General features: G+C 40.5%; 1 protein-coding gene across 1 annotated transcript; it reads left to right on the top strand.

Annotated features, from left to right (window-relative positions):
• The first annotated feature begins 404 nt into the window (after window positions 1–404).
• ncbp2 (nuclear cap binding protein subunit 2) lies at window positions 405–3,893 on the top strand. Its single transcript, XM_086115612.1, has 5 exons — window positions 405–551; window positions 2,207–2,293; window positions 2,426–2,520; window positions 2,651–2,789; window positions 3,518–3,893. Exons 1-5 carry the CDS (start codon window positions 477–479, stop codon window positions 3,599–3,601), a joined length of 480 nt encoding a protein of 159 aa, XP_085971738.1. The 5' UTR covers window positions 405–476; the 3' UTR covers window positions 3,602–3,893.
• The last annotated feature ends 11,922 nt before the right edge of the window (window positions 3,894–15,815 follow it).

Below are 15,815 nucleotides of genomic sequence, written 5' to 3'. Positions count from 1 at the left end.
TTTGGGTGTTTGTCCTTTATTTAACCTGGTGGTCTCAATTGAGCTTGATCTCCTGCAACATACAGTATGTACAAGAAAGCAACTACTTTTAGACAACAATAAAGGAACATAGGGTAAATAAAATAATACAATGACAGATACTAAAGGGATCATTTCAAAATGAGCTGGTTGGGTTTTTAAAAGGAAACGAGTCCTCAAATTTTACGTCTTTCTGAAGGTTTTGAAGGCTATTCAGGAAAGTGAAACAGCATGCAGGAGCCACAGACGTAAAAAAACAAACATTTTTTTTAGGCCCGTGTTATGAAGCACGTACTTACCTGTAAATATGACGAAATAAGACTAACATGAAAATACAGTACATCTTTGGGATCAAGTGGAGTTGTTGCGCACGGACGTGTTTAAACGGCGGACTCACCGGAAACGTAGGACGAAACTAACGAAGAAGTAGCATTTCGCCTGTTATCTGTTTATCCGCAATGTCTGTGAAATTGAATGCTCTAAACAGCGACTCTTACATCGATATCGGTTCATACAGAGATCAACATTTTAAGGTAAGACACAATGCTAACTGGCCGATATGTTTACGTGCCACACTGACATCTTGGTCGCTAATTGCAGAAAACGGTTTGTCCAGGAAGGAAATTTCTGGAACATTTGCGTAGCTTAGTTATACATTATTTCGACCAATTGTTAGAGACAGCTATAAACGTATCGTCCCGTCTGTTAGTTACCTATATACCGTATGAAGCTAAACGTATCAAAATACCGTAAGAATAGACACTGCAATTGGTGACCACGGTCAAACCAGCGATTGTTAATAACCGTACTTTACGGTAACCTGCCACCAGTGAGCAGTGTTGGCCACCTTCAAAGTAAAAGCTCTGCGACCCGTGCATGCCTCCCATTAGTTTGGATTTAAAATAATGTTATAAAATAACTTCTCATCGGTCAGGCAACGAAGAGTTCACCCAGGGAGAATGAAAACGGTCTCAGAATAGCACCAAAAAGCGTTCTGAAGTTGTGATAGAAACAAAAGTTAATGTTGACCCGACATCAATGACTAAAATTACACCCGATATGAGAAAAAAAAGATTAATAAATACATTTTCGATATCCCGGAACCAGACCAGGTGTAGGGAACACTTGACCACCCCAGGTTTCCAACCATTGTATTTTCATTACGATCTGATGTTGCTTTTCAAAACAAAAACCTTTGCAATATTACGTTTTCAATTATACATCCAATTTTTTTAATTATGAAAACAATCTGTTTTTGTTATCACGCATATTTTTTAATTCATGTTTATCGTTAACAATTTCAGATTTCCGAGCCTCTTATTTTGAAATGTAACATAAAATCTTGATCGGTATTTTGGTTGGATACTTGGAGTGCCCGAGTGTTCCCTGGGCCTGATCTGGTTGCGGGATAGTGAAAAATGAAATTTTAATGTTTTTTATTTTTTAAATTCAGGTCTGTAGTGAAAATTTTCAGATTTCAGATGCCTTTTATTTTGAAATGTAACATTAGCTCTTGAAGCAAACACTGGTTTGATGCCTGGGGTGGTCTAATGTTCCCTAAACATGGTCTGGTTGTGGGATAACGAAAACTGTGTATTCATTCTTTTTTTTTTAATCTCAGGTGTGTACTGTAGTTCATAATTTCAGATTTCAGAGCCCTTTTATTTTGAAATGTAACATCAGATCTTAATGAAAGTATTACGGCTGGATACCCTGGGTAGCCTAGTGTGAGCAGATTTTTTAAAACCAGGTGTAATTCTAGTCATTGATGAAGAATTAACATTGCCTTTTGTTTCTATCTCAACTTCAAAATGCTTCTTGGTGCTATTCTGAGACTATCTTCATTCTCCCTGGGTGAACTCATCGTTGCTTGATCGCTGGAAAGTTATTTTATGTCTAATCCAAACCACTGACATGCGAGCTTTGATTTTAAAGGTGGCCAACGCCGCTAGCTAGCAGCAGATTACTGTAATGCAAAGTATTAACAATCGCTGTGGCGGCTGGCTTGACTTCAACTTTGTGAGTGGAGGCTGACCTGACTGCAGTAATTGATGCCGGTAAATGCTCAAATGAGTCATTGAGAACTTCGGTGTAGTATTGCTTTTAACAACACCGTTAATCTTACTCGCCAGCTACCTCTTGGTGGTGACTTTTGCTAATCTTTGTGAATATGTTCTTGTGTTTCCAGGGTAAGTGTCATATACAAGAGAAGCTGCTGAAGGCAAGCCACACGTTATATGTGGGGAACCTTTCCTTCTACACCACAGAGGAGCAGGTAAGAGACACTGAACTAAATAAATTGATTAATCTGTAATGTTAGTTGAGAAGATGTTACATGGTTGTGGTACAGCTTTCCAGAAGAGCATGCGAAAATATTTTGCAACCATTTTCTTTCTCTTCCAAACAGGTTCACGAGCTTTTTTCTAAAAGTGGAGATGTAAAGCGTATCATTATTGGTCTGGATAAAGTCAAAAAGACAGCATGTGGCTTCTGCTTTGTCGAGTATCCTTTTTACTGTGTTTACTGTACACTGTACTGTGTAAACATGTGCCTGGACACACCTCAGAACGAACTGAAGTATTGTCACGCACACAGAAGAGTATGCAACAGACCTTAACCCCAGCTTGTGTAGATACTATACAAGGGCAGATGCAGAACATGCTATGCGCTTCATAAATGGCACACGTCTCGATGACCGCATGATCAGGACGGACTGGGACACTGGCTTTAAGGAGGGAAGACAGTATGGTCGTGGAAAGTCTGGAGGACAGGTAAATTCCATGGTACCCCTTGCAGTTGTCACTGTATGCTGTTCTCCATTGGGTGTGAAGGTTAAAAGTGTCTGCGCTGCTTAATTTTTGACAGCAAGGGCATGTCTCCAATCAAAAAAAAGTTGCATGACTGGAAATTAGGAAAGACATGACTGCACAAACTATTTTTTTCAGCGTAGCATTTGTGAGAATTATCTGCTCCATGTTGAAATTGTACATATCCACTGTAGGAATAGGCACATTTGGAAAAAAATGCCTGTCGTAGTGTAATAAGTTAACCACTTTTAATGTTAAGATGTCAAACCAATAGTCTGTTTCAACTTGAGTCACATGTAGGTGGAATGTGAAAGGGATTTGTGTCACATTTGCCTTGTGCCAGCCCCTTAAAACATTAAATGTATCCCACGTTTGAAAACTCGACTAATGTAATACATAACAAGCGCTTAGATTGTAAGTGACATTGTACAAAAAGCTGTACGTTATATTTTATTAATGCTGTTCTCTTAAGTGGCCTTTTTGAAGCCCGTCCTTATTTTTGAACAGAAGTGAAATCACATGTAAAAGCTTTTTCAGCCCACATCAAACTCAATGCTTTGCTTTTTATCTGCATACACGAATCATGATTGCAACTAATTCTCTGCAATATAGTTGCCTGGATAGAAGAACCTTGAATGTACTGAAAGTCTTTTCTCACGTTTCAGTGATTCTTTTTGGCTCTTTCTATGTAGGTAAGGGATGAGTACAGGCAGGACTACGACCCAGCCAGAGGCGGATATGGAAAGTTGGCTCAACAGCACAGAGGGCCACAATAACTTTGAAATAATCCGTCTTGATGCTTCATGGATATTCCCCCCCCCCTCAACACTGCCTCTTGAGCCATCATCACCTTCAATGGTAGTCCTTATTTCTGACATAGCAACGAAGAGTCGTGGTGTTGAGTGTATCAGCCTCATTTTATTTATCTGCAGGATGAACAGAAAGCAAGCATGCCATTTTAGCACCCCCCCCCCCCAAAAAAACCCTCTTCACATGAATGGAAAATGTCTCAAATTGTGTATACTTTAGTTTGTTTTTAATAAAGTGCAAACTTTCTACCTCTGCCAATGCTGATTGTGTATTTGGTGATCAGTCAATAGGAATGACCAAAATCAAGTGACAGAATCACATATTTGTAAAGTTTTTTGTAGATGTTATAATGTCTGAACAACAAGGAACATTTGATTTCTCTCTGATGGCGTCAATCAAAAATGAGTATTTGTACTGGCACCTTCTGTGATTGTCTTCTATAAAGCAGGGGCACCAAATGTGACTACTGACGAGTAATCAGTGGCGTACCCTTTCCAATGTATATTTTTCTGAAATGTACACAAGAGGGCATAAGAGGAAAACATAAATCAGTCAGACCGAATAGTTTCTGAAGTAGGATAAGATGATAACATCTCCCCTGCCACTTGATGTCATTTAAAAACCGATAGCAATGCTGGTTTCGGAGATCTCTGGGTTTGAAATTCCACTTCAGTTTTCTCTCCTAGATCTTCACAGTTAGCAAAAGTTTAATATCGCCAACACTCAAAGCTCATCTACTTGCAATCAATGACCATTTAATTAAAATAAGTTCTCATCCAATTTGCTGCAATTATATGGTATGAGGGTGCACAGAGGAAAATGTAGAAGCATTCTGGCCATCCTGATTTCACTTTCCTTTCATCTTTAACTCAAAATTCAACATGTATTAGATTGCTTCACTACACCAATCAGAGGGAAGTTCACCTGTTCTACTTTTGCTCAACTTTTAAGTTTGTTGAAAGTTGAATCAGGGGATGTATTTGGCACTTTGTCCAGAAGGGGTTGATGGCCAAATGTGTGCGCAAAAAAGATAGCTCAGAAAGAAAGCAGTTATTAAATGCCTATAAAACCAAACAAAAAAACAGAAAGGCAGACCAAAAATTTAAGAAACATAAAAATAAATGAATAAATATGAGGCGTTGCATGTAGCAAAAAGTATTTTTAGAAATAGACAAACTGACCCAGATTACTTTACTGACAAGGACAGGAAATTAATATATGAAGTATGTGGTTGATGTGGGTCAAAAACAAGCAAAAGAAATAACTCCGCAGCTACACGGAAGAAATTTGTTGAGGACTGTGGAGATGGGGCCATAAACACCCTGTAACCTGGAAACTGTAGATTAAAGAGGAAAATTCTGATATTGTAAACAGAAAACAGGAATAAAAGAAACTGATGGGAATGGAAATTATATCTTAACCATAAAGAATATAATTCAAGTAATTGTTGAACCATCCATCAATCCATTTTCTGAGCCGCTTATCCTCACAAGGGTCATCGGGAGTGCTGGAGCCTATCCCAGCTGTCTTCGGGCAGGCAAGGGACACCCTGAAGTGGTTGCCAGCCAAGTCGCAGGGCACAAATCGACAAACAATGATACACGCTCACATTCACACCTTGGGACAAGTTAGAGTGTTCCATTAACCTGCCATGCATGTTTTTGGAATGTGGGAAGAAACCGGAGTACCCAGAGAAAACCCACACAAGCACGGTGAGAACATGCAAACTCCACATAGGAAGGCCAGAGCCAGAATCAAACCCTGCACCTCTGCACTGTGAGGCAGACGTGCTAACCAGTCGTTCACCGGATCCACAATTGTTGAACCATTAACTAATACCTGTATGTGACAAAGGGAAAGTTGCTTAAGTAGGAATATCTATCTAAAGTAGGAGACTAACATCTCTTCAGTCAATTACAGGCCAGTCAACTTGTTATCGCAATTTTCAAAGAAAACTGTGAGAGGGGAGGAATGGGGGTGGAGGGGGTTAACTATGCAGTGGCAATTTTCATTGACTTAAAAAAGCTTTTGATACAATTGCTCATGATAATTTACTCATAAAGATGACCTTGACTGGCTAAGAATCTACAATAGTTATAGAATACAATTTGGACAAGTCAAAAACAATTTACGGGAGACCAAATAAAAAGTCAAATCAAATCAATTCTTTATTTGACATCAGTATTAATGGAGCGTTAATAACAATAAGAAAAACATCTCTGAATTTTGATATTTGTGCTTTTCTTCTCTCTCTCCAAAGAAAATGTTGATCAAAACGCTTGCTATGTTATCATTCTTAACTCATTTAAGAAATGATGACCTCATTTATACTCTCAAAACGACTATCCAAGAAAAAAAAAATGGTATGCAATTCCCCAGTGATCCAGCAGGAGGTGCTACAGGCCATGTCTGAAAATTAATAGTTGACCCGGGAATATTGGTGTTGAATTCTATCAGGAATTTGATGAAACTTTGTCACATTTTTTTATTCCATGCCTTTAATGAAAGCAAGGCAAAAGAGAGAGAGAGCTTCTAGCTACCATGTCACAGATCTGAAATAACCTAATTCCAAACTGCTTGCTTTGATTTTTGCGAAACAATTTAAAAAGATCTTCCATGCAATTATTGATGAAAACAAATTAGGATTCCTGACTAAAAGGCATATCTCCAACAACATAATACCTGTGTTGGACCTCGTCGATTATTCTGATCTGACTGAAGAGGACAGCCTTATATTAGTCCCTGATTTCTTTCAAGCTTTCAGCAGGGTAGAGCATATTTGTTTTTGACTATCCCAAACTGGTTGAATTTGGGAACTACTTTTCCAGTGCTATGAAAATTCAATGCAAATGATAAGTTAAGTGAACGTATAACAAAGCGGTTCTACCAGCAGGGAGATATCAGGCAGGGATGTCCTGTATTTTTCTTGTGGCGGCACAGATATTCTATCTTGATTTAAATCATCCGATTTTGAGGGCATCTCGATTGCTGGGGAAACTATCATTTTCTCTCAGCCGGCAGATGATACAGATTTTTAAAAAACGACTAACAAATAAAACCTGCGATCACAATCACAATTTTCTCTGAAGCCGTCAGGCTAATGCTTAAATTTGCATAAGTGTGAATTATTTACCTAAGATGGCCCCTTTTGATGTATTGATGGGGAAACTAAACATTATTGGACAGTTTGATAAATACCTGGTGTTCCTATCTTTGTGTATTGTCTTGTATTCGACTAACAGTGTGCCCGCAATCCCACAGGTTAATTTTAATGCAAGGCGCCATGTTGACTAGGCCTTCTCTTGCACATACGTAGCTACATAGATAGATAGTGCTTAGGAGCTGGACTTGTACCTCACACCCGCGATCATTGGTTAATAACCATTTAACCACCAACTCCATTTGAACGGATTATTAATTGTACTTTTGCCGAACTTGTCTTGGACTCAGCTAATATTATCGACTCGACCAAGTCCAAATATGTTTATACAGTATTCCTGAAAATTTCCATCTTACTTCAAAATAAACTCGAAATAAAGTGAATCAGATTAATTAAACTGCCATCTGATTGGTTAACGTGACTGCGAGGGAATCGAGGACAGCAAACCCTGCTGCAGCAAGTGTTCATTTTTTAGCTTTGAGTTTGTCGCTGTTTTGAAGCCGCTTCTCACTGCAGGTTGCTGCTCCCTGGTGTTTAATCTTCTGGTCTCTCCCCTGCATTCAACCACCATTAATAAAGCAACATTGTTTTTGAAATTGTTTTCACCTGCGCACATAATAAAGCAAAGAGTTCCATGGCATCTCAGAAGAGTGGTGAGCATAATAAAGTCGCTTTAATTTGGGAGTTGTGAAAATAATATGGGCAGTACAGTGGTCAACTGGTTGGCACGCCAACTTCACAGTGCAGAGGTCCAGGATTCGATTCCAACTCCAGCCTTCCTGTGTGGAGTTTGCATGTGAATTTTCTGCTAGTACTCTGGTTTCCTCCCACATGCTAAAAACATGCATGGCAGGTTAATGGAACACTCTAAATCGGGTCTGGAACCTCCGGCTCGCGAGCCAGGTGTGGCTCTTTTGATGATTGCATCTGGCTCGCAGGTAAAACAAAATATTCTCACTTGTTTAATGCATCCATCAATTTTTCACTGCTCATGCACTGTTCAGGGCTGCAGTTGGCTGCAGGAGCAATTTTAATTGGATGATACTGGCCTATGTTGGCCGTTGCAAGGTAAACAGGTAACCCCCCCTTTTGTGTCTATTTTACAATGACAAAATTGCATCGATGAAACAGTCGAATGCAAAGCAGCACTATGACACACGCCATGCTACGTTCGCATCAAAATACCCTGTGGGGGACAGCCGAACGAAAGCATGCAATTCCGCATATGGACCCGGTAAGGTGACTCTCTGCTTGCCTTGCTGGATCTTTAGCAAGAGTGAGGAATGGAAAATCATTCACATTAAGGGTGAGTATTATTAACATTATTTAAAAGTAAAAATTCAGAGGCTTATTATACTGTCACTTTGTTGAATTCGCTTTTAAAATGCAGTATATTAGATGGCTCTCACCGAAATACATTTCCAAATATTTTGCTTTCATGGCTCTCTTAGTCAAAAAGGTTCCCGACCCCTGCTCTATGTTGTTCCTAGGTGTAAGTGTGAGCGCGGCTGGGTTTTTGTCTCTGTGTGCCCTGTGCTTGGCCGGCAACCGGTTCAGGGTGTCCCCCGCCGAGTGCCCAATGACGGCTCGGATAGGCTCCAGCATGCCCCGCGACCCTTGTGAGGATAAACGGATTAGAACATGGATGGATGGATAGATGAAAGTTTTATATATATGAGAGCTGTCTGTTTAGCGCATTTTTATTGGCATTAATTTAAAATGCATTTTAACGGGATTAAATTTTTTCTCGCGACATTAACGCGGCACACGTCACAGCGGATGTTACGTTGCTCTATAAATAAACCAGAAACAAAACAACAAGCGCCCTGCAAAGGTCCACGTACGATTGTTTTGCCAGCCACGGCAGCGCGAGACACCGAAAACGGATACTTAAAGAGTTTATGAATGGAAAGTTTACTTTTAAAAAGTTGCCAGATGGTTCCACTGACAAGACCAAAGTTACCTGTATGTTTTGCAGTCGTAAACTGAGCTATCATCATAGCACGTCGAGTCTGAAATACCACTTAATGGCCAAGCACACAGCTGACATGAGTACTCCGCCCCCTCGTCTGAGACAGACAGCTATGGATCATTTCAAAACGAAGAAAATGGATGACACGACGAAGAACAAATTTGCTGAAGCCATAGCTAAATGTATGGCTACTGCATGCAAGCCTGTCAACATTGTCCACAGCTCGACTCAAGCTGAAATCATTCGCATTGCTCTAACGACTCCACTACGGATTGCCAGCGAGAGCCTCGATTACAAGCTGTGTACAGAGATTGTACGTAGTGGAGAAGGCTAAGGTACACCAAGCGGGAGAAGACACTGTTTCGGGAGAGAAATAAGAGACTAGCTTCTTTGTGTTCGTCTGACAGTGACAGTGCGCTGAGGAGGTGACATGACAACGAAAGTTCAGCGGTGCAGTGGTAGCGACGTAGCGAAAATAAAACGTCTCCAGTGTTGTCATCGAACCAAGTGTAGTCATCCGTAATGATGTCTACACAAAACCGTAGAGACACTTCCGCGCAAGAAGGACCAACAGAATCAACATAGCCTGACTGCTGTGTTCAAAGCAAACTTGAGAAAAACAAAGTATGCAACCATGGCTTAAATCCACTTTAGGCTGAGTATGAGTTAACCTTAGATGTGCACTTTATAATGTTATATTGCTCTGTTTTGATTCCAAAAAAAGAGCTGTTAAAGCAGTTTTATCACTGTTGTTTGATGGACTGCAATATTGTGTGAGAGATTGTGTGAATAACTGCTCCAAGTGAAAAATGTTCATGTAAAATTGAAAATCGAAATTGTTATTTCAGTAAATATTTGCATTTTGCACATAGAAAACTGATTCACGATTCCATGTTGATGAGAGCATTAAAATGGGGAAAAATAGGACAAAAAATATAAAAGGAAATTCAGAAACTTTAAAAAATGTGTGAGTAATCACGATTATTTTTTAGTGAATTTGAGTTAATTATGAAGTTGCATTCTTAATTAGATTAAATATTTTAATCGTTTGACAGCTCTAATATATACAGTATATAGATTTTTTTTGTCTTAAATTTTACTCTTGATCTCACCTGAATTAGGACTTGGACCTAGTCGGCACACACTTGATTTGGGCTCGATAAAGGTGGACTTGACGACAGCTCAGGTCACACAGCGCATGGGCTTGTCGCACATGCTGTATAGACATGAAGCGCTCGCATCAGAGTTCAAAATAATCCCATTTGATTAAGATTAAATAAATTATCCCATTTGATTAAGTGCACTATCAGTGTATCTACATAACATGGTGCCTGCCCAGAGAGCTTTGCACACATCCACATACATTTCACATAGCCTACACTGTTGAACTCTGGAGCACGCTGGTGGCTGTGTCCTTTCATTTTAACTCCTAAAATGCCAAAAAGTTTGATTTTGAAGTGTCGCTGACCATAAAACTCCTGTCGCATTGTTGCTGGCAATTTAAAGTATATCTTGAGGAAACCAATACGAAGTAGTCATGACTATTAATTCAAAGGTTTTCCTTCGCCGTTGTTGTTGTTGTTATCTTGTTCCTCCGTCTTTTAGCAGTTGGCAAAAAACTTTTGGTACGTTACTGCCACCCTTTGAAATGGAGTGGGCGGTGCAAAATACCATTTCACAAACTCCGAACTCGATTCTTGCAGCACTCGTACGTCTATTTTCCAAAAGAGAAACTCTGGATCTGATGGTGAATATTTGCACTCAGCTTCTTTGGCAGAACATGTTTAGGCCTGTTCTGAATGAACCTGTCCTGTTAAATCCCAGCATGCTATTAGTGACCGCTCAGCTCAGTTTCAGGGTTTTGGCAAACTTTGTCTGTTTTCCTGCCGTGTGATTTTGAAGGTGACCCAAAGACTCAGCAAGACCACTCAACATCTGTCCAGCCATCAGGTGATAAACTCACGATGAAATGTTTGGCAAACCAGCCAGATGTCAAAGTGTCAAAATGAAGGCAATGTTAATGCAGAGCGATGTGCCCTACTGCTGTTTTATATGAGCTGTCTGAAATATATTTAATTTAAAAAAGTGTTTTGAATGTAAATCTTTGACTGCCTAAGATATGTTAAACTCAGTGGTGTCAATGCAACACCAACATTCTGATTTTCATACCGTTCCCGAGCTGTTAACTCGGGAACGGTATATTTGCAATGTGGAGGCTGGTCAGCACGTCCGCCTCACAGTGCAGAGGTGCAGGGTGCAATTCTGGGCCCGTCCTTCCTGTGTGGCGTTTGCATGTTCTCCCTGTGCCCTAAATTGTCCCAAGAAATCATTGTGAGTATGAATGGTTATTTTTCTCTGTGTGCCCTGCGATTGGCTGGCAACCAGTTCAGGGTGTACCCCGCCAACCGCCTGAAGATAGCTGGTACAGGCTCCAGCACCCTCAAGGGGATAAAACGATTCAGATAATGGACAGAGAGATCACTCAGTGATGCATATTATCTTGACTCTGATAAACATCAAAATGATTTTGAAGTTGTTATTATAAGGTCACATGACTACTTTTTTTAAATCAACATACATTATGGGTTAAGTCCATCTTTTGGGCTCAATCTGTGAAATGCTTGAATCGAATAGGCCATCACATCCAGTATATCACTATAGCAAAGTGGAAAACTAATTCTCATGGCCAGAGCACTAATGGCTGTCGTCCAGCCCACCTTTATCTTGTCCAAGTCAAGTTCATGTCACAAAGGCCCAAGTCCAAGTCCAAGCCCAGATGAGATCAAGAGTAAACCTTAGACAGAAAAATGTCATTCTGATTTCTTCTTAAGTTTGCATCCCACTGAGGGGCGAAGCTTTGCGAAGGTAGTAAATGTAGATTACTTGTCAGGATTCATCAGGGTTCGATCAAAGTCACAAATGTTTGAAAGCTTGGGACAGTGAAATCTGTTCGCAGATTAAAACTGTATTTGCAACATTGAATGAACCCTGACGAAAAATCAATATCCCTCGCAAAGGTTCGCCCGCTCAGTGGAATACAAGCTTTCGATGACATGGAAGCCATCTAAAGCCATCTTTTTGTGCTGGAGCCCATCCCTGCTGTCTTCGGGCAGTAGCTGGGGGACACCCTAAACCGGTTACCAGCCAATCGGAGGGCACACATAGACGAACAACAATCCATGCTAACAATCACACCAAGGGACAATTGAGAGTGTTTCATTAACCTGCTCTGTATGTTTATGGAATATGGGAGGAAACTGGAGTACCTGGAGAAAACCCACACAGGCATGGGGAGATCATGCAAACTCCACACAGGAAGGCCACCTCTCGAACCGCGCACCTCTGCACTGTGAGGCGGACCTACTGTCCAGTCGACCACCGTCCTGCCAGTGCAGGTAAACAACAGAAACAATTTCAAAAACCAAGTTGCTTAATTAATGATGTTTAACCTCGGGGGAGAGACAAGGAGGCGACTGGGCATTGGGGAGCAGCAAGTTGCACTGATTAGTGAAAGGAAGATACAAAACAGCGATGAACTCACAGTCAAAAAATGAATATGAACGCGGAGCAGCGGCAGGGTTTGCTGTCCTCGATTCTGTCACAGTCAGGTTGACCAGTCCGATGGCTATTTTATTCACCTGAGAAACCTTCAGGATTATTTTGAAGTAGGACGTACATTTTCAGGACTAAAAACACAGGTGGACTTGGTTGAGTTGATAAAAATGTTTTCCAAGTCCAAAGGTCGAGTCCGAGACAAGTCCATAGTCAAATGCCAAGGTGTCCGAGTCAAGTCCCAGACAGCAAATGTCATGTCTGGACTCCAGTCAGAGCCTGGACTTGGGCACTTTAGCCCTATTAAATAGTTTCAGATTTTGAAGTCAGTGACAGTGCCCGCATTTAGCCTCATCTAAAAGGGCTCTGCTTGTGCAAATTGTGTATCGTAATTTTTTTTTTTCCTCATGAAATAATCTCTGGTCATATTAAGACACCAATTAAATACAACAGAGTTTTGTCAGCAGTTTTCTTGTATGTAAAAAGAAAAAAATAATTCTCCATGAACAAAGCTGGACAATTTGGTTCCACAGCTGTGCAGATTTTGCAGTAGATTATTATTCACATTATGAACTGTCACCAGCCTTTATGAGCACTATCCAACTTGTTCTCAAAGAGATGTGGTGAGTTCATTGTGTGGGAAGTTGAGTAAGTTGTTTTGTTACAGTTAAAGGTTTCGTGAATACTGAATAGATAAAAATTAACATGAGCATTAATGAGGGTGAAAAGCCCCTCAGTCAACAACAGATGACTTTTTGCCCTGTGTGTGTTTTTTTCATGTTTGTTTTTGCATTGTGGCATTTTTAAGTTTTGGAGTGGAAACCAAGAAGGAAGGTTTTCATGCATTAAGAAATGAACCTAATTCCATTCTCAAGAGAGGCACAAATTACAGTATACTGCCATCACCAGAGAAACAGAATAATGCTTCAAATTTAATGTTACCTTGAGGGAAACTTCAGATTTTTCTTCCATTTTTCTTACATACTTTTTGCTTTGAAAACTGTGACATTTTCCCACATTTGGTTTGAAGCTAAATCCATTGTTTTTATGGGAAGGTTAAAAAAAAAATATCGAGTAAATTCGAGGGTAATAGCCTAAGACAGTATCAAATGAGAAGCTGCCTCATGACTGATGGCAATTTCAATCAATTCATTCATTCATTTTCCAAACCGCTTTATCCTCACTAGGGTCGCAGGGGGTGCTGGAGCCTATTCCAGCTGTCTTCGGGCAGTAGGCGGGGGACACCCTGAATCGGTTGCCAGCCAATCGCAGGGCACACAGAGATGAACAACCATCCACACCCACAATCACACCTAGGAACAAGTTAGACTGTCCAATCAGCCTGCCATGCATGTTTTTGGAATTTGGGAGGAAACCGGAGTACTCGGTGAAAACCCACACAGGCCCGGGGAGAACATGCAAACTCCACACAGGGAGGCTGGAGCCGGAATTGAACCCGGTACCACTGCACTGTGAAGTCGATGTTCTAACCACTGGGCCGCCCGATTTCAATTAATTTTCTATAATAATTCAGGATCCTCAAGTGATGCAGACTGCCAACTATTACGACTAAAAATAATGTTGCAGTATGACAGACATTTTAAAACCACAGGAGATGTTGTATGCTTGAGTTGGGTTTCCATTCACTCAATAAATATATGTTGCTGCAGATATCAAAGCACATTGAAACGGAGTTGTGATTGACTCACCAGAGGAAAAAACAAATGTTGATTTTGCCAAAAACAAACAAAAAAAACATTCCTTCAATTCTTGTCTGAATATCAACTTGTCAAGATCAAAACACTTAAGAGTTAAGATGATGCACGTGCGGTTTTGTGTCATTTAAATAATGGTATCATGGACTCATTTTAGATATCAGATTATTTAAAATCACATTAAAGCCCAGGTGGGCTTGCACGGACCCTTGTCAATCACAGCGGCAGGCCGATCTACAGGATGCTTGCAGGTTTTTAAGCGCTCACCTACCTCCTGTTGGGAGCCATTGACCCGCATAATTCAGTTCATGCTTCACAGGGCTTTCAATACCCCATGGCTGTCTGACGGATTCACCTCACCCTCCACGCTCAACTTGCGGCATGATACGTTCAGTAAATTTCTCCAACCAACTCACTAAAGATCAATTTCAACTGAGTCTAACATCATTTTCGGGGCAGTTGTACTTTCATTTGCCTCAAGGTTATGTAGTGACAATTAAAACCTGGACTCCAATATTTGAATCAACTTAATCACCCTTATCATGCTCTGATTCAACAAAATTGTATCAAGACTTGAGCCACATACACAGTAATGTTTATACACAGTGTTATGAAAAAATGTAGGCTTGTGCACCATCCTTTGAGCGATACAGCACATTATCAAACTTCACAAGTGGGAACAAAAAGTTTGAGCTGCCTGGCAGAACCAGCAACAGAATCGCTAGAGTTATTTTTTAAATTGTCACACCTCGAGACAATTTAGAGTATTCCATTAAGCTGCCACGCATGTTTTTGGAATGTGGGATGAAACCAGAGTACCCGGAGAAAAAACACACAGGCACGGGGAGAACATGCAAGCTCCACATGGGTAGGCAGGGGTCGGAATTGAACCCCGCGCCTTTGCACTGTGAGTTGGGCGTGTTAACCAGTCACCGTGTCGGAGGTTGGGACATTGAAATATATAATACACTGGCTGCACTAATTTGTTACTGAGGGTGTCCCCAAAAGTTGCAACAATTTTACACCAAAATTAGCAATAATTTAATACATGACTACAAACACCACTGTAACTACATTCCACCTTGTCTGTACAAAAACAGACCTTAAACATTCCACAATGTGTTAAGTGTAGCTGCAGCAACGCCTGCAAGGAAATGCCGTCTCTAATTCTCCAATGGCATGTTGTGAAGTGTCACTGACCCAAAAACTAATAATCCTGTAGAAAAGGCCACCAACTGATTTATTCTTTCAGAAAAATATCCATCCATTTATTATTTGATTCACTTATTGTTACGACGGTCCCTGCAGCTCTCTTTGGGCAGTGGGCGGCGGATGTTGTTGGAATGTGGGAGGAAACAGGAGTAACCAAAGAAAGTCCATCCAACATTGCAAATTAATCAAGTGACCTGTGGTTGTGTTTTTATTACTTTGACAGTTAAATGCTATCTTGGTTGACTGTTCAACAGCTAGAAACTTGTCAATACACTCAACAGATAAAGAAACTTCCCCAATCCCCATTCTCCAAGCATGCTACTTTTTGGCTCGGTCCGGGTCACTATTGGGAGTTGGCTCTGTATACACTACCTCTCACAGACCGCAATGATATTGTCCCACATTGTTTTTAATTTCACCATGCTGTATGTCTGTTCTTTTCTTTCTACAATACAATACAATGCAATACAATACATCCTGATTTATATCGCGCTTTCATAACTTTTAACTTAATTTGGCTGTCTCTGTGTAACTGCTGCTGCTCTGTACGATATAGTAAGTACATTCTC

The sequence above is a fragment of the Hippocampus guttulatus genome, chromosome 7 (genome assembly GCF_054856545.1).
Source record: "Hippocampus guttulatus isolate MCC_2025c chromosome 7, RoL_Hgut_1.0, whole genome shotgun sequence".
Classification (NCBI taxonomy): Eukaryota; Metazoa; Chordata; class Actinopteri; order Syngnathiformes; family Syngnathidae; genus Hippocampus; species Hippocampus guttulatus.
Note: the sequence above shows the minus strand (reverse complement) of the source record. Positions and strands in the feature narration are given on the sequence as shown.

Excerpts from the sequence above, each read along its gene's own strand:
- ncbp2 (XM_086115612.1), top strand. The coding sequence starts at position 477 with ATGTCTGTGAAATTGAATGCTCTAAACAGCGACTCTTACATCGATATC. Across the intron at positions 2,294-2,425 it reads TCTACACCACAGAGGAGCAG|GTTCACGAGCTTTTTTCTAA; the intron begins GTAAGAGACACT and ends TCTTCCAAACAG. Across the intron at positions 2,790-3,517 it reads GTGGAAAGTCTGGAGGACAG|GTAAGGGATGAGTACAGGCA; the intron begins GTAAATTCCATG and ends CTTTCTATGTAG.